At 33.6% G+C, this 19,657-nt stretch overlaps 1 protein-coding gene across 3 annotated transcripts; it reads right to left on the reverse strand.

Moving 5' to 3' along the window:
* Nucleotides 1-270: 270 nt before the first annotated feature.
* LOC127097988 (uncharacterized) lies at nt 271-12,799 on the reverse strand. Of its 3 annotated transcripts, none has more exons than XM_051036487.1 (13): nt 12,632-12,799; nt 12,066-12,284; nt 11,861-11,962; nt 10,781-10,866; nt 9,802-9,907; nt 8,971-9,038; nt 3,189-3,266; nt 1,960-2,024; nt 1,710-1,776; nt 1,421-1,603; nt 1,214-1,270; nt 1,016-1,111; nt 271-848 (listed from the first exon to the last, which is right to left on the reverse strand). In XM_051036487.1, exons 2-13 carry the CDS (start codon nt 12,277-12,279, stop codon nt 705-707), a joined length of 1,266 nt encoding a protein of 421 aa, XP_050892444.1. In that variant the 5' UTR covers nt 12,280-12,284; nt 12,632-12,799; the 3' UTR covers nt 271-704. The 3 variants fall into 3 exon arrangements, with proteins under 3 accessions (XP_050892444.1, XP_050892442.1, XP_050892443.1); XM_051036485.1 differs by having other exon boundaries at nt 11,849-11,962; XM_051036486.1 differs by having other exon boundaries at nt 11,849-11,962; nt 12,475-12,644.
* Nucleotides 12,800-19,657: the final 6,858 nt, after the last annotated feature.

A 19,657-nucleotide genomic window follows, 5' to 3' on the forward strand; every position in this document is an offset into this window, starting at 1 on the left:
GACACTATACAATTATTTTTACACGACAATGTATGCAATTAAATTCCTACTAAAGCGATACAGACGCTTCCAACATCATAAAAATACTCCTAAAAAATAAACATTTCTCTATTTTCCCTTCTAATTCCCTCCAAAATGCTTTTTTTTCCCTTCCCTCCAAACCACAAACATTAGAGGATGATCTCAATTTCACCCGCAATTGTAGAATCTAACTCAAAACATAATCTAAAGCTTAAAAGGTAAATATAAATAAGTGATTTGTTAATACACTTGGTAAAAACTTGAGAAATTACTATGTATTAGTTCATTATTACAACATAAAAAACATTGGTCACTTCTCACACATAACACAAATCACTATGTACGAGTTTTGGACAGTCACTGAGCAGCTCCCAAGCTAAATTTACACCAATACGACTCGTCTCATTGCTTTTGTGCAAACTGAGGATGTTATAGAGTTCATGAAAAGTAAAAGGATAGACAATAAAAGATGTTGTTCTACTAAGTCCTACCCTGTTTAAACAAAATCTTCAAAGTAGATAAATGGCAATAATATAGCAAAAGAATATCATAGTTAAGTAAATGTATGCAATTTCCCTGACAAACCAAAAGAATATCATCATCATGCCACTTTGCCATATCTAAACAAGGTATTGAAAGATACACTCCCTTTCTTCAAGAAGTTGTTAGGAACCAGCTCTTCTTCATGTTAGAACTGAGTTGTTACTATCATCACTCTTGTTCTCGGATAAACTTTGTTTCCTTTCTGCCTGAAGTGACCGGCATAACGATTCCAGTTTTTCCTTCTGATTTTTTGTTTTCTCAAGTTGTTTCTTCATGCGCTCACGCTGCTCACACAATCAAAAGCAAAATTTCATTAACTCATTTTCAGAAACAAGAGACCAAAATGAGATGGAATGTTTTTTAAGGATCAAAAGCAAAAGTGGCAACACATTATAGTGCCTAACACATTGCTTTATGGTCAAGAACAAAGCAGGAAACACAAACTATGTACCTCATCTACTAACTCTATAAGTGTAACATCCGACTTTTCTGATTTACTCTTCAAAAATTGATTCTCCTTCTTGAGTTCCTTCATTGATTTTGCCATCTGATTTTAACCACAATGAAGGAATTGTACTCATCCAAGTAAGATATGATTCAAGCAAAGATGAATTGAACAAATGAAATATTAATAAGAAATTAAGTTTACCTTCTCAATCTCTTGTTTAAATGTTTCAAATACATCATTGCTCTTTGTCAATGCTTCCTGAAATTCAATGCACGTTTAAGAAAACACCGTAGTAGTGATGTATATACATAGACGAATCCGTTTAAAATCAGTTTACCTACAAATCAGTGTTCCAATTTACAAAATAAAAACAAGACTTTTATGCAAATAATATGCCACATTACACACCTGGAACTGTTTGAATTTCTCTCCATCAGTTGTCAGCTGCAAACGCAAATTCTTCTCGGTTGCCAATAACTGAGATACTTGTTCTGCATATATTTTCATCTGTGACTGTTCCTGAGCCAATTTTTCCTCATGTTGCTTAATTTTTAAATCAGCAATCTGTAGTTCCAATGAATTTTGCTTCAACTGTTGATTGACACACAAAATAGTTAATAAATCAGTATCAAAATTTTAAAAGTTAATAAATATGACTATAACAAATCAATCACAAGAAAACAAAAATAAATAGCACCTTTTGGGCATGTTGCTGCTCAAGTAGTTCATATTGCTCCGCAAGTTGCTTTAGATTGTTTCGTAACCTGTATTGATATCAAGTCGAATTATTGTAGGCTTAACATGAAACCAAAAAAGCAACCAAAAAAGAAACCAGAACAGAGCCCTGCTCAAAGTAGAAAAAGATGAAATCTTAAATAAGTATTATCTGATTGTAAAATATTCCAATGCAGAAATATTGATATCATCATAACTTTTCAGGGTCTTACATGTCGTTCTCCTTTAGCTGAGAAAGACAGTCATCCTTTCGTTCTTCAAGCCTGCTGCTCATATCCTGTAGCAGAGAATAGTTAACTAACAATGCCAATTGTCTCACAGGAAAAGAAAAGTCAAATTTCATTTGATATAAAATAAATATTTAAAGACATGGGTACAAAAGAGATTATTATTTTACAGACACGGGTACAAATCATCAATTTTCCAGACATACATTTCGATTTGGGAGTAAGTATTCAAGGTATCTGTTAAGAACCAAGAAATTGAATTGAAAAGAAATAACTATCTTATTGAAAGAATGAGAAAGAGAATCGGAGAGTCACTGCTCTATAGCTCTATTCACTAAATAATTCCAATACTTCTATCCTCCTATTTAAATAAATATTCCTCTAACTCCCCTTTATTCTATATCCTAACAGTGTCACCTGGATTTTTTATAACTCAATGTAGATTTAGAATTCCAGTCTTACCAGTTGCCATCTACTAGGGCACCATTTGGTATGTAATATATTTTTTTACCACAACCAAATAGTTAAGAATAATAGTAAGAAACCCTTGTTAATTTATCATAGGACGAAAATTAGAGATAAGGATACTTAGGAGTAATGTTAGTAGTTACCCTTATCAAGTTAGTTACTAGATTGCTGTTAGGTTTGTTTGGGCAGTTAGTTAATTTCAGTTTGAAGAGCTTTAGGCTTATGGCGTAGGGGAGGCCAGTATATAAGTCTATCCCTACTTCTCCTAGAGGTATCTTTGAACATTCAGTAGAATTAACCGGGGGAAATTTCTAGTGAGGGGAGTATCTTCCTCTGTCTTTTTTTCTGAAATCAATAAGCGGCTGGGATAGATAAATTTCCCTTCTATCCATTTTGTCCAGGTTCTTATCAAAAAACCATAATAAAAGCTTTTTCCCACAAGGTGGATTTTGCGATATGAATTAGGTCCATCTATTAAGGCACCATTTAGTGTGCAAGACTTTTTATACATAGAAAACAATAATTGGATAGAAGAAAAAAAAAGAGGATAAGGTATTCGAATAACAAAAACTACATGGAAAAGAAACAACCCAACTAAAAACGTTCATCGATCCTTACTACTGTTCATCACAGCTACATAAAATCTCTTATAATTGCATTCTCCACCATAAGTTAAAACCTGGAAGCATACCAAGTAAACTATGTTCAAAACATTAAATATTATAAACTAGAGATGACGAACAAACCTTGATTGCATCTTGGAACTTGGCTGACAAGTCCAGCCTCAAGTTTTGCCCCTCAGTTGATACACGTTTGCATTCTTCCTGAAAATAATGAAGCATGAATCCTAGTTTTTTCATTAACAAAATAAAAACGTTGCTCTGGAAGTAAAATGAATAAAAATCTGACCACACTACCAGGAGCCACATTCATGTCATAAAAAGGGAAGTCATCATTATCATAAAGAGGAGATACAACATGGAACATGAAAATCTTGAACACAAGAAGACTGCTCAATCACTCCACATATCAGAAACAACAACCCCGATGTAACCACCATGACCAGAACATCAAAGATCCAGTACTAAAAATTAAAAAAAACTGGTAATATAGCAAGATTAGGAGACAAAGTGACATGCTTGAAGATGAAAACAAGATCAACAAGAATTTCCCAAAGAAGAGGGAAAGACCACACCAAATGACTACCAAGAATAAAAAATTGTTCCAGAGGAAAATAAGTGCCATAAGTGCAAATGTGAGGTCTACAAATTGCTAAAATTCCATTTGTTAAATCTGTTGAAGTGCAGCTATTCAGACAAATAATTGACCTTAAGAGAGAGCTTCGAAGTACTCTCTTCATTCTAAATTGTTGTAAACAGTTTATTTTTACCAGTCATTTTTACTATTGTTAATAGTAATTTATATTCAGACCTTTAGTCCATTAGTCAAGCCCATTAGATTAGAATAGTCAATATAAAGAGATTAGTGTTTGTACATTTTTTACTATAAATATATTTTTCAGTTTTCACATAGCATCAGAGGTCCCGATCTAGGGGGGTATTGCTTCCGCTTAAAGCCTAGCCGCCGTCATTGCGGTTTCTTATTTTTGCCCGCCTTTCATTGCGGAATTTTATTTTTCTCCATATTCATTGCAGTTTTTTATTTTTCACTGTCTTCATTGCAGTTTCTTATTTTTGTCTGATTTCATTGTCGTACCTAATATTTGTCGGTCTCCATTGCAGTTTATTTTGATTCTCTGCATTCATTGTGGGTTTTTTAATCCAGAAAACATTGTTCATCGCAGAGGTACGGTTCATCACAGAGACTGTTCATTTAGTGACACTGTTAATCGCAGAGGCATTGTTCAACGGGTTATTTTTTATAAAAAAAACGTGGTTGAAGGTTGCCTCTTCACTACTGTTTGATGGTCTTTTTTTATTCTATTGAGTTAGACACATTCTAGCCTGTTTTTATCTTGGTTCAACTCCACCAAGATGAAGTAAAAAGATGAAGTAAAAAGGTTGAGATTCTTCCTTGGTAAATTAGAGAAACCAACATGTACTTCTTTGACACATTCAAGTACGTTTTCTTTTTCACTTTCTCTCGGTAAGTCTCAATTTTCTTTTGGTTTAATACCTCAAATAAACCCTATAACCAATATCGGATACTGGAGCCATTGACCACATGATACCCTTTACCTACACATTTTTCTACTTATTCACCTTATCCTAGAAAAAAAAATCACAGTAGATGGTACCCTTATAATTGTAGTTGGTCAAAAAGATATCCAAATAAGCCCATCTAAAATTGTTTCCCTCTTTGCCTCTAAAACTCCTATTGAAGTCTTATCCTCATTTAATCGTGATGTGTCCCCATCTAGTAATCCCACTCCTGGAATATTTGGGTGTACGTCGTTTGTCAATATCTATACTATGGTAGGGAAACTTGATCCTAGCGCACTAAAATGCGTCTTTATAGGATACTCTTCCATCCAAAAGGGTTACAAATGTTATCATCCACCATCTCATTAATTCTTTGTCTCTCGAGATGTCACCTTCCATGAATAAAGTTATTTCTTTCAAACTCATCTTCAGGGGAAGATTATAAGTAAGGAAGATGAGTCTCTTCTACTTCCTGACCTTACTTTTGGACCAGAAGTCGAGACTGAAACTAGTGGTGACAATGTTGAGACTGAACTTGATTCAGAAAATTTTTCACCAATCCATAAAACCTTCCTCACAAGTTTAAACACTATAACAATACTGAATTCTTTATCTGGGGCATTGTCTGACAGAAAATGGAAACAAACCATAGACTTGGAGATGAAGGCTCTGAATAAGAACGATACTTGAGAATTAGTTTCTCTACCAAATGGAAAGAACCATAAACGCGCATATGCGTATACACTTTAAAATACAATGTCAGTGGACCTATTGAGAGATACAAGGCAAGATTGGTTGCCAAAGGATTCACCCATATTTTTAGAGTAGATTACTCAGAAATTTGCTCCAGTTCCTAAAATGAATATTGTCAGGGTGATATTATCTTTAGCCGTTTATTATAATTGAAATTTACAATAATTTAATGTGAAAATATCTTCCTTCATGGATAATGTAAAAAACAAAAAGATTATGTTACAGAATGTGCTTGATATATTTAGCACTCAACAAGAGGTGTAATTTGTAAACATGGTAGTTACAACGATAATAAATGAACATGTGAAATTTACAAGAAAGTGATTAAGCTAACACAATTTTCTAAGATACTTAGAACAATGAACCTTAAATCTACTTGGAATAAGAAGAATTAATATATTTTAATTTATAACATAGAGCTTGAAGAAGAGATCTATGGATGTACCCCTGAATGTCGTGAACATATTACCACGGTGTGCAAATTGAAAAAAGCTTTACATGGACTAAAGCAAAGACCACGAGCATAATTTAGAAGATTCACCTAGGTTATGGTAGGAAGGCTTCAAACAAAGTCAAGGAGATCATACTCTATTTATCAACAAATTTGAGACAGAGTAATAGTGTTATTGGTGTTACAGGTGATATGAGGGGCAGCAATTGTTAACACTGAGCCAAGGAGTTTGAGATTAAGACCTTGGAAAATTGAAGCATTTGCTGGGAATTGAAGTTGCTCACTCTAAGAAAGGAATCCCCATCTTTGTTAGTATTTTCTGGCAGGAACTCTTTAAACAACAAGGTACATCTTTGAAGCTCAGCACGGCATACCACCCTCAAACTGATGGTCAGACAGAAGTAGTTAACCGTGGTTTGGAGACTTTTCTTCGTTGTTTTATTGCTGACCAGCCTAAGACTTGGGTCATGTGGCTTTCTTGGACAGAATATTGGTACAACACTACTTTTCATGCTTCTACGGGTACAACTCCACTTGAAGTGGTGTATGGTCGTTCCCCTCCGGTATTCACTAATTATTTACCGGGCGAAGTTAAAATGGAGGTTGTTCAACGAGACTTGGCTGATCGTGATGAATGCTTGCGACAACTAAAGCATCATCTATCCTGTGCTCGTAACCGGATGAAGACACAGGCAGATAGACATCGTAAAGAACGCTCTTTCATAGTTGGTAACTTGGTTTTCTTGAAGCTGAGACCTCATGTGCAACAATCTGTTGTGGCTAGAATCTGTCCCAAGTTGTCTCCAGGGTATTTTGGTCCGTTTAAGGTGATTGAACGTGTTGGGGTTGTTGCTTACAGGTTGGAGTTACCTCCTACCTCTCGGATCCATTCTATTTTCCATGTTTCTTTGCTTAAGAAAGTGGTTGGTGATGCTGTTGGTAATCCAACTCTCCCTGCTAGTTTAGAGATTAATGAAGACTCAGGGTGGGAATCAGAGACAGCTTTAGATCAAAGGACATTGGTCCCACATGGTATATCTACTTCTCAAGTTCTTATCCATTGGAAGAATAAGACTATTGAGGAAGCTACTTGGGAAGATAAGGACTTCATCACTGTTCAATTTCCTCCCTTCAGCCTTGAGGACAAGGTTGTTTCTCTTGGAGGCGGCATTGATAGCGCACAGACTCAGGAGAAGGGTAAACCCGTCATTTGGAGGGTTTATCAAAGGAGAAATAAAATAAATAAGTAATATAATTTAATTATGTTAGTTTAAATTCAAATAGTTAGTTATTGGTTGATGTTGTGCATGGTATTTAAGTTGTTGTTTATTGTTTTTTAGTGGTGGTGGGAAGTTTATTTGGAAATTACTAGACCAGAAGAAGTTATCTTCTGAGAGAGCAAACTACTCTTGTAGTTTTTCAGATTGGATTTCCTTTGTTTTATCAATGAAAAACCACAAGTTCCTTGCAATTTCTCTTTCTCTATAATTCTATTCTACCGGGGCACGGTTCATCCTATCAGAAACAGCAAAAAGAAAACGTGAAATGACCTAAAGCAAACACTTGTGTTTTTCTAATATGTCAAATAAAATGGCCAAAATACCAATTTGCCCTTCAAAAAATTCTATACAACCTGTGCAACATTTATTTCTCACATTTAATTCCAATTAATTTCTTAAAACCCTTTCCAATACACTATTTGTTTTTTTTTAACTTCCCGATATAGCCACTAAACCTACTAATTCTCTGAACCACCAAGCCTATCTAATACAATCAGATACTTTGTATTCTATATTCCTCCTCTCACGTACTTTAAAGTTTTTAAAGTTAAAATATACTTTGCTTCATTCTTTTTATTTTTATTCACATGAATATACATGCAATATGTATCCGTTTGTGAAATTGGTAGGATCTTACGATCCGCGTTACGATACTCCGATTCACGATCATGTGACCCCTCTTCGATCCCGCATAGTCTTATAATTTGGGTTGGACCTAACTCATCTCTATAAAACCAACTTGTAAGATGAGGATTGTCTCCACTTATAAACACAACACAGGTCATGTCTCTAAGCAATGTGCGACGAAATTCACCCCTTCAAACCCAACATAATGAAGATGTTGGGGGTTGCAATGAAGGCAAGCCAAAGTATCCCAATTAAGACGACTAGGGGCGGACCGCAATTAAGGCGGAAATTCCAACACACACCCTCGCGTTTGGGCCTCAATGAGCCCGAAGTGTGGACGATGCAGAAAGCCTAACAATTGATCTAGGATAGGCTCTGATACCATATTAGAATTTGGGTTGGGTCTAACTCATCCGTACAAAACCAGCTTATAATGTGAGGATTGCTGCCACTTATAAACACAACATAGGTCAAATCTCTAAGCAATGTGGCACTAAATTCACCCCTTCAAACTGAACACAATAAAGGTGTTGGGGGTTGTAATGAAGGCAAGTCAAAGTGCCGCAATTAAGGCGACTAGGGGCAGACCGCAATTAAGGTGGAAATTCCAACACATAGGATTTCGATTTTGACTATCTTGAATATACATCAATTAAATAATTTCATAATTTGTGTGAAAAACCTTAAACAATCTAAGATATGGAATAGAGAGAACTTTAGGAGGGGAACTAAAACTCAAAAACTATGGCAGGACGGGATATAATGCGTAGAAAAAAAATCAAATGCTTCAGTCAGGAGAAATTTAGTAATTTTTTTTATTTTATTTCACTTTTGCAACGCTTTTAGTTTATGTGCTTAAGTGAGTAGGATGCTAGTTTTACTTGAGGTGGTTATAAACTAAACGTGACAAATGGCATGGGCAGGCTACCTAGCCTCCTTTGTTCGAGGGGCGATGTTATCCTCCTGCCTAATTTCTATTACTGCTCTCAAAAAAATATATCTTTATTGCAAAGAAACAAACTTCAATCATGGGATATAACTTTCCAGCAAGTTCTATTACTGCTCTCAAAAAAACATATCTTTATTGCAAAGAAATAAACTTCAATCATGGGATATAACTTTCCAGCAAGTTTAACATGATCAACCGCTCTTAACTGCATATAAGAAAGAGAAAATATTTTGAGGTATGCAACATCTATTAAATCTTATATATCACATGGTCAGTTTAAGAGGTAATGGTGTAACAGAAGAGTACCATAAGCACTTTATTTTGACGTTGTAACTCCCTACATAGTGATTCAAGCTTATCTCTGACAGCAAGAGCTACAAAAAGAAAGGAAACAGTCAACAACAACAACAGATTAAGCCCTGTCGTTTGTTAAGATTCCAGAAAAGCTTCTTTAAAGATATATCACTTTCCGTGTGTAACAACAACACATGCAGTTACATTAAAATATTTTATTTTCTCAACTTATTATTGATGGTTGCATGTTAGTGTCGTGTCTATGTGAGTGCTTGATAGAACCTAATACGTATACAAGGAAAACCAAAAGAGCAAAACAATCCTAGTAGGATGTAGAAGATACCACTCAAGTCCTCACTTACAAAGGCAATTGCTTAATAAAGTGAAAATCCCTTAAATATCTTAGTATTAAGTTACACTGGTACGAAGTATGAAGTCGAATAATTTGATTAGAAATATGAAAGTACTGCCAATATTACTCAATTATCTTTACTATGAACAAATAGCTTAGTCATCATGAGAATTAGATGACTGCAATGACAGTTGATCTATTAGCCGACTCAGCAAACTCAATAATCATGTTATAAACAAATGTGAGCAGGATCTTCTACAACTCTACCTTAGCTGACCCTCTATAAATATTAGTGTACAGTAACAAATGGTTGATTAATTCATTTGCTGATTTTAAGATTCAGACAATGATTCTGTTTTATCTCATCCTCTCAAATACTCTCTTTCACTTTCTTTTGATTTCTCTTATCATAATAAGAAACTTTACAAAAGCTCTCCAGGGAATATTTCAAAACCCATTATTCAAAATCAGATATATTCATTGCAATATACCTGAATCTCTTTCAGCCAATACTTGTTGATACTTGAGTGAAAACTCTAAGAGCTCCTTTTCTGCTTTAAGTGTACGCTTTGAGACCTTACGCTTTTCACCGATTTCCTGACAAATTTAGAAGTTCAACTATTCAGTCTCTCCTAAATGTAGTCTCATGTATGACATGCCAAAAGAAAAAAGAAAAAAAACAATCTCATATTGACCAAAAGAGAAAAGGAAATAGAACAAATATTCTCATTGAAAACTAATCGAACCCACTGTAATTCATTACTTTCTCAACTAATCTAACCCCTGAGAGTGATCATTTTGTACCCTAATATATAACCCTTTGGAATGAATTCTCTACTCTAACAAAATAGAACCTAATCAAACCCTATGCGAGTCATTATTGTGTTAAACTTGTAAAAATAGTAAAATACTACTATAAACAAGCCATGGAGAGCTAAAGCCTTGTAGAATTGTCGTATCATCCATTCAATAGCCCTGATGTGTATTCTCTACGAATTCAAAATTATCAGACATTGAACGAGAACTCCAAAACAATTGTCCTTAATCAATATCATCCCCACAAATATAATCTAACAATTCCATAATCAATGAAATTACTCACCACTATTATTCAAGGTAAAGTATACTACACCTACCAATCTAAAACATAGTCCAAATTATTTAGTTTTTATTAGTAAGACCAAAAGTAAGGTTTTCTATTTATTTTCCATTATTTCATCCAGCACAAAAAAAAACATAAACTTGCTGGTAGTCGAATAAAAGGTGAAAGTTGATGGGTTGAGCTACCAAGGACATGTTTAATCAACCATTGAAATTAAATAGCATAAATATAAAAGAGAGGCAAAGGAACTCAGTTACTCAGAGATGGTCCAAGAGAGGAGTGAAAATTTATGTAGCAGAACACAAACTATTTATACAATTATATTTCCAATATGTGGAGAAATATAGGAATTCACATAATTTACTTACTGATTTTTTGTTTTTTGAAGAATCAACTATCCCTGGAGCACATGCATCTTTTAGAGGCAGTGCCTTTGTCTCCAGAGGTTGTTTAGCTGCAACAACAATTAGTAATAGAAACAGAACCATGTCAGATACTAAAATAAGAACACAATAATACAAAACGAAGATCTGATAGCATGTATTTATATCGGTTTGCAGGCATCTGCAAGTAAATATATTAATTTAAGCACATAAATCACTTAACTTTGATGCTCAAACACACACATAAATCCATCAATTATAACTGTTGACATAATTGTTCCAGTCATATATAAACAGTTACGTATGGGAAAAACATCCAGTCGTGTAAGAGAGTATAAGAATCAAGAATGTTAAAGTTAAATAAAAAAGATCTGGCTCATCTTTCCAACAGATTGTTCTTCAAATCATACAAATTCAATTCGATTTGGGATGGCAAGATTTATAGGACAGTGGTTTCTTGTTTGATCTGCAGAGTTAGACAAAATGGATAGTCCAGAGAGAGAGGGGTAGGTCATTAGATCAACATAAAATCCAGGGCACATGCCAAAGGTAATACGTAGTTCCACACAATATGGAGACTGTTTAAACTAAATACTATACACAAGAAGACTTTCATGGTATTTAAGTCATATCCAGTAAATACACATACACACATCAGAAAGGATTATCTCAATTTTGGCAGTTGTGCAAGTAATAAATAAAAGCATAATAAGAAACCACCTGCATTCTACAAAAAAGGTCCTACTGAACCCAGGGGGGCTCCGAAAAATTCCATGAGTATGAAAATGAATAAGAAAAGAAGAGAATTTTGCATAGGTCACAATGCATTGGTTTTGCAAAGATACATATTTAGCTTAATAAAGAACATAAGCCATAGCCGAACATATACAAATAGCCCCCCGTAAGTGATCAAGGGTAACACCCAATTGTAGAGTCAACAAAGAATAAACTTTATTTTTAGACAACATCAATATGACACTATGTTGCTCATGCAATTCCATGATAAGTACAAATCCTACAAAAAGGGAAATTGAAGGTTGGGAGGATAATTACAATTATCTGAACCTTGACATTCTCCTTGTTGTTGATCTTTTACCTCAGCCTCACCACTTCCAGATAGTGGAGACTCGGAAACAGAACTATCTAGAGGAGATGCAATATATGTACCTTCAATATGTTGCATACAGCTATTAGAAGGAACCTCTGGTGAAAGGGGTCAAAAGTACATACTGAACACGAGAGATGATTTTGGTTCACTGAGTTTGCTTACCGTCATCATTTCGAAACTCCATCTCTCCCAAAACGTTCGATAACTCATTAGAATGACCGCAATCGATAAAACCATCGTCCTTGTAATCATCACAGAGAGGCTTATCTAGTTTAGGAATTGGAATTGCAGGTGCAACAGGCTCTGCAGCGCCCTCAACAAACCCATCTGGCAATGAATCAACTTCAGGAAGATGGTTTGCTTTAGGATTCTGCATTTTCCCTGCATCTCAAAAACCCCGTGTTAGAACCATTTAACATCAATTTAGTACTCACCTAATTGTGAAGCAAATACGTTATTATCTCACACAAAAAAAAACTAAACTATTTTCAAACTTCATCGAGGGTTTTGACAACATGTAACGAAAAATGTAAACGATAAATTGAAAACGAAAGACGTTAATTGTTGTTACCAATTGAAGAAACGGAAGGAGTTAAGTGCAAATAGGTTTGTGTGCAAGAATCGGTGATTAAGAATTGAAGTGAAAGAGGGAAAATTGTAGTGAAACCCTAGCGGGGAAGAAGGGAGAAGAAGATGGAATAGTGAATGTGGTAATGGAAAATCGTTACCTTGTTTGTTTGTTTTAGGTATGAAGTTGGGCAGGTATGAATGAGTGTGAGTGTTGAGAGTTTGTCAAAAAAAGTATGAATTCAAAGGATACATTATGAACACGAGTTCTCAACCAACAAAAGAAACATTGCAAAATGTGTAGTGAATCGTTTTTCTTTTAGAGAGCTCTTTTTTTAATAATACAAAATTAGTTAATTTTGTTATTAGCATCTCTTTTAGAAAAAATCAACATTGTATTAAGGACAAATTAATCTCAAATAAAAGTGTAAGAATCATAAGTTGTTTATTTTAAGTGCAACATTGTATTAGCATTTTTATTTTATTTAAAATCACACGATTAAGTCTAAAAAATTTCATGATATATGTATCATGAGTAAGAAATGATGCATCATGTGTTAATGGGTATTTGAGGTCAATGTTTAAAGGAAAAATAATCATATTTTTAAGGGTATTCCCGTTGTTGAAGATTTGGTCATTAGAGAAGAAAGGAAAAGTCTTTTAAAGAAGTAGGTTGAAGATTTTAGATCTTGAAAAGAAGATTCGAAGATTCATTTCTCTTATTGATGTGTAATTTTCATAACTTATTTTTCATGAATCTTTTAATTATGAGTAGTTAGAGTTTTTATACTAACTTGAACAATGTAATTCATGAGTTTTATTATTTTTAATAAAAATTATAAATGAATTTTGTTCTTTTTAATATAAACTATAAATTTATGTGGTTATTTTTAATATTTTTTTTTATTTAAGAAATGAATTTGAGAAACAAACCTTTATTAATATGAGGTATTATGAACCCGCAGAGGTTGACCTTTTGATGAAAGTTTGGGTATTGAGAGTGTGTTTCTCTAAAGGTCTTAGATTTGAATATCGCTAGGTGCAAATAATTTTTGTGTTGAGTCAAATTCATACAAAATCTTACCCTGGCTTTAAACGGGTTCATCGTAAGTGGACGATAGGATTGGTCCCCTTATATTAGTCGGTTGTAAGGTCGGATATCAGTATTAAAAAAAACACTAAGTATTATGATTTGGCTAGGAGTGGTAAAACGGGTCGGGTCCACCAGACCCGCCTGTTTAGTCCACCATTTTTGGTGGGTCAGGACAAGTTTTTCGGCTCGATGTCTTAAGTTAGTCCGCCCCGCCTAACCCTATTTTAAAACGGGGCGAAGGAGAGGTGGATTTTACTCGCGGGCTTTTTGTTAAAAAAAATATTTTTTACTTGAAAGTAAAATAATATTAATGTGGTTTGTAGTAAACATGCTTTTAAAACAACCATCATTTTTTCAAACCCTAATATTCATTTTTCACATAACCACATACACCTTATTTTGAAGACATTAGTTAGTATAAGCTTCGTTCTTCATCTTCACTTGTAGTAGGAAAAATCTTTATTGGAAAACATAGAGAATACATTGATAAAGTTATTAATTTTGATGTTGTTCATCTTGATAATTATTAAACAGTGGGTGATGATGAGGAGATAGATGGTGGAAGGTTCCATCCAATGGCTACAATATCAACCGAAACTTCATATGTTCACGACATAGATGATGATTGATGAAGTGTTTGTCATGGAGTTTGTAAGATTGTTTTTTTGTTGTTGGTTCTTGGTTGTCTTTGTTTACCCGGTGCTAGTTTGTTTTGTTGATTTGTATCTTTAAATGTCCTTAACTAGGTTATGATTGCTGATTTTTTAAATCAAATGGATTATTTTAGAGTTTTAGTGTGTTTGTTTTAAGTTTTTGGTATTATAGTTACGTTGTTTTGTTTATGTTGAAGAATATGATATTTACATTAAGACTTATTAAAATGTTATTATGCGTTATTAAAATTTGTCGGTCTCTTTAGTAATGATTAACAATTTTGTAAATAATGTAGTAAATCAAATTGTAAAAAAAAATGGCGGGTCAGTCTGCCAACTCATTAGTAAATGAGGCGAGCTTGATTTTTGAGCTCAGACGTCTAAGTTGGTCCGTCCTACCACGTCCCACTTTTGGACGGGCTTAAACGGGGGCAGACCGTCTGCTTTGCCACCCCTAGAATTGGCCTAAGATCATTATCATTAAATGATTGTTTTAGAAACATTCTATCATATTAATGTCATTTTATAAATTAGAGGATATTAATGCTTTTTATAGCATTAGCTTACTTAAAAAGTGTGGGATCTATATTAGAAAATATAGATTTTGAGAATAGCCTTAATATGTTTTGTCAATTTATCATAATTTTATATAATTTATTGCATCTTGAATTGGTGGTAAAATGGATTAAACTCACTCGTTTGACCCATAATTTGGTCTTAAGTTGGTCTACACCATCTAACCCACTTAAAACATGGGGCGGGGACAAGCAGGGGCTGATTTTGCCCGCGGATTTTTTATTCAATTTTTTTAACTTATAATGAAAATTGGAGAGTGCATTGAGGAAGTCAATCCACTATTTTTGTTCTCTTTAATTGTAAAAAATTGAAGGTTTCCTCTTCTTATATAAATATAATCTTATTCCATTCTTTCGAAATTATGTTTCTTTCCATTTGTTTTATCTGCCGCCGTGCTTATTCCTCCACTCCATCGTCGCTCTATTCGTTCATCCAAGTCACCACGTCTATTTTGTTATTCTTCCTCTTAATAGACACACACATTTAAGATAAGCTTCCACTCAATCTTTTTATTTTTTATAACATTCAGAGTGAGACAAATAGTTAAACACCTCAACAAACTCTGATGACATATTTACAAACGAGTTTTAGATTTATTGCATTTCTAGTATATTATATTTATACTATCTTGATCTCAAGAGAAACTTCACAAAAAACCTTGTTTATTTTCTTGTTCAGGATATGACTAAACCTTTGTAGTTTCTACATCTTTACTTGTTAATGTTTGAATATTAGATTGATTATGCCTAATTTTTCTCCAATAGATTGATTATTGGTCTTTTACTGGCAGCAAGTTGTTGCGTATCTATCAATGGATGATGTTTTTCTGACAAAAATAATGGGTTCCAAAATAATAACATAGTCATTGTAAATAGAATTTATTTGTGTACAAAATATTATCCTTTTAAAAATATAAGTTATCACCCATTAAGATAGACCACTCTTTTATTATTTTTTCTTTCTATTTCTAACTCGTATTTTGTTATTTATTTTCTTGATTGAGAGTTTATTTTATTTTTCCTAATGTTCTATTATTTGTTGTTACAAAAATATTTTTTTTGGCAGTCTTTTTGGTAATTATTAAAAATTTTGTTAATTACTTAATAAATTAAACTGTAAAAAAAAGTTTGGCGGGTCGGTCTGCCAACTCGTTAGCAAACGAGGCGGACTTGACTTTTGAGTTCGAACGTCTAAGTTGGTCGCCCTAACACACCTTGCTTTTGGACGGATATAAACGGAGTGGGTCGCCCATTTTGCCACCCCTAATCCTGAAACCCTTTATTATCAAATTTTAATCATCATTATTGTATTCAAGTTATTTTATTTTATTATTTGCAAACAAAAATCTTATGAAATTCTTTTTAGTTTGAATGTCACACTTGTAAATTCAACAAATCATTTTATTTTACTTAGTATTTATTTTTCTCTCGATTATTGAAAAATATCAAAAAGAAAAAATTGTTCATATTTTTTTTATATATTGTGAACTGATACTAAGATATTTTATAATTTTTTATGCGAGGTAAGGATCTAGTGAATTTCTCTTTGATCCAGAGGTGGAAATAACAAGAAAAACAAACTCAAAAGCGGTTTGTTAGCAAGACAAATAGAAAAGGCAATTAGGGTGATCCAATTTCACTTCCTTCAAAAGACAAATTCATTCAAAAGGAAGTTGAGATATATGTGTTTTACCATCATTGTCTCTACCTAGAAAGATATTGGATGATTATAAAAAGATGACTAAATTAAGGATAATATACTTTTGGGTTCCAATCAAAAAAACCCAAATGCTCTCGACATGAAAAAAGTTGTACTCATTCCCTTAAGGAAGATCAATATTCTGGTTTCGAGACTCAATGGTTAAACCAACATGTGAGCAACTCTTAAGAGACATGTGTTGCCTCTAGTCCACCTAAAGTAAGTGAAGATGTTAAGAAGTTGAGACTCTTTGGTTTTATTTAATTGGAAAGTCCAAAGATCGGTTTCATGTTTTTCCTAGTGGTTCAATTCATAACTTAGAAATAAAATAGAAGAAAATTAGAACAATTATTATCTATTACTAAGTTTTTGGAGAGAAATGATGAAATTGCGAGTTTAGAACAATGGGGTTGTGAATCTCTCTATAATAATGTACAAGAGAGGTTTAAACTATTGTTGAAAAAGTGTCTTGGTCATGACTTGGATTCGATGATCCAAATGCAAATGCTCACACATGGGCTAAGAGTTCAAATATGCATGTTACTCGATGCTTCAATTGGAGGCTATATGAAAAAAAAAAGTTTGAAGATGAGGTGAAATAGCTCGTAGAGAACATAGTCCAAAACAAATATTGTGCATAAACTTATGAATGTCCAACTCTAAGTTCTCATTAAACAACTAGTCGCTTATAATCTTGCACAAACCCAAGTCATTCCCCCAAGAAACTTAATATCTTATATGTGACTTTTGTGGTATTAAACATACAAATGAGGACTATGTACTTAGTATGATTAATGGAAAATTCTAATTTCATGAGAATTTATATGAAAGAGTGAGTATTGAATCCAACGGTTACAATTTGAGATGAAAATACCCTCATAATTTTAGGTGGAGAAATATTAAAGGTCATGCACGCGCACACACACACACATGCACATACACACACACATATGCACACATGGACTCACGCTCGCATGCTCACACACACGCACTCACGCGTGCACACACGCTCGCACACACACACGCACACATACGCACACACACACGCGCGCACACACACACACACACCTTACAAATATTTTTCAAATGTTGTTATCTTAAAAATTATTTTCTAGGCCAAGACAAGTGATTAAGAAGTTATCCAATCTCTTTCCAAATCTTTTTTTAACTAACCAATCAATTGATTTGCAAATTTTTTTGATCCAACCAATGCATTGGAATGTTAAGCCAATCGATTTGAGAGAACCTAAACAATTAACTAAGCGATTAGGAAAGCAAGTTAATGACTTACAAGGACTCCATATCCAATATTTCCTACTTGGGCATGATAATAGATTAAAAATGACTTGACCAATCGATTGGAACATTATGCCAATCAATTGAAGAGAGCCTAAACAATTAACCAAGCTATTACAAAGCAAGTTAATGACTTGCAAGGACTCAATATCCAATGTTTCCTGCTTGGGCATGGTAATAAATTAAAAATGACTTGGCCAATCGATTGGAACGTTATGCCAATCGATTGGAGAGCCCCTAAATAATTAACCAAGCTATTAGAAAAGCAAGTTATTAAGTTGCAAGGACTCTATATCCAATATTTCCTACTTGGGCATGGTAATAGATTAAAAATGACTTGGCCAATCGATTGGAGCGTTAACCCAATCGACTGAATCATCAATTCTGCCCATAGATTATTTCTTTTTATAATTTTCGAACTCCTGTATAAAGGAGGTTTGCCTCCTCTTCATTTCATGCCACTAGTGAGGAAGATTTTGAAGAAGATTTTAAGTGAAACCTTGCTTGTGAGGAAGATTTTGTAAGTTGTCATGTTGTTTCAGTTAATCCTTCTGATCTTGGTTTATTGAGCTTTGCCGAAAAAAGTTATGCTCTGATTATTGAGATCATCCTAACAACCCTAAAAATGCAATTACTGCAACAAAGACTGCCACATTCCTATGTTTTGTTTTATAAAAAAAAGTCATAAGAGCAAATAAGGACATTCTCCTTCATACTTTCATAAAGAGAATTATGAAATTAAAAAGAGAAACATGTATTCTCATAATATATATTGCACTAACATCAAAGGGCCCAAAAAAATTGGATACCAAAGGTAGAAAAGTCAAATTGTGGTGCAGATGATGATATCGACAGTTGCTCTTCAAGCTACACAACTGAAGAAATAAATATGTTCTATTGTTCCATTCATACGAGGAAATAAACATATTTAAATAACAATAACAAGACAAAATCCTTGAATCTTTGACTTTTGATAAGATCCATAATTTTACCCTCTAGTTGTTCTAAATTAAGTAAAGCTCTATTACATAAGTTACTTAATATTGAGCAAGTTGTGTAACAAAGGTAATATAGTATGTTTAATTCCTATATATGTATGGTCTATAAATTTTTTAATCTTTTTTAAATTTTTTTGTTAAAAGGACCATGACTATGAACTCATACATATTACCTTTGATGAATTAACCCATGGTAGATAGAAGGAGAGGTTGTTAATTTTGAAGGCATCCCTTAAAAAACATCATTGAAAGATGAACATGTCCTGCCCACAGTCTATTTTGGAAAGCTCCCACGAACATCTCCTGGTTGGGGTGGGCGACCTTGATATTCGTATCATTAAAGAGGGTGAGATGCTCCCTCAAAGATTAGAGGGGCCTTGGTGAATTTTGAAGAGGTTAGTGGTAAACATCTTTTTGTGCCTACTTGCTACAAAGTGATGAATCAATTACTTCATCAAGTCTTGGTAGTTGGTAATCGAGATTTGTGGGAGATCTATTTACCACCTTAAGGTCGTATCTATGAAGGTGATAGAGAGAAGTTTGCATTTCAAGAAGTCAAAATAATTGTCATTTGTCTGTTGATGGAGGAACATTCTTGAAATCAAAATTATAATTTGTATGTTGACGGAGGAGACATTCTTATAAGGACCATTGCAGCCCTAAAATCTTATCAATATTATGTATATGCACAAATGGATATTTGAGGTCATATTTAAAGAAAAAAATCATATTTTAAAAGGGTGTTTGCCATTATTTTAAATTTGACAATTAGAGAAGAAAATAACAAAGAAGAAAATTGAAGATTTTAGATCTTGAAAACAAATATAAGATTCATTTATGTAATTTTTATTATTATTTTTGTTACAAATCTTT

Source organism: Lathyrus oleraceus, chromosome 6, assembly GCF_024323335.1.
Source record: "Lathyrus oleraceus cultivar Zhongwan6 chromosome 6, CAAS_Psat_ZW6_1.0, whole genome shotgun sequence".
In the NCBI taxonomy this organism is placed as follows: Eukaryota; Viridiplantae; Streptophyta; class Magnoliopsida; order Fabales; family Fabaceae; genus Lathyrus; species Lathyrus oleraceus.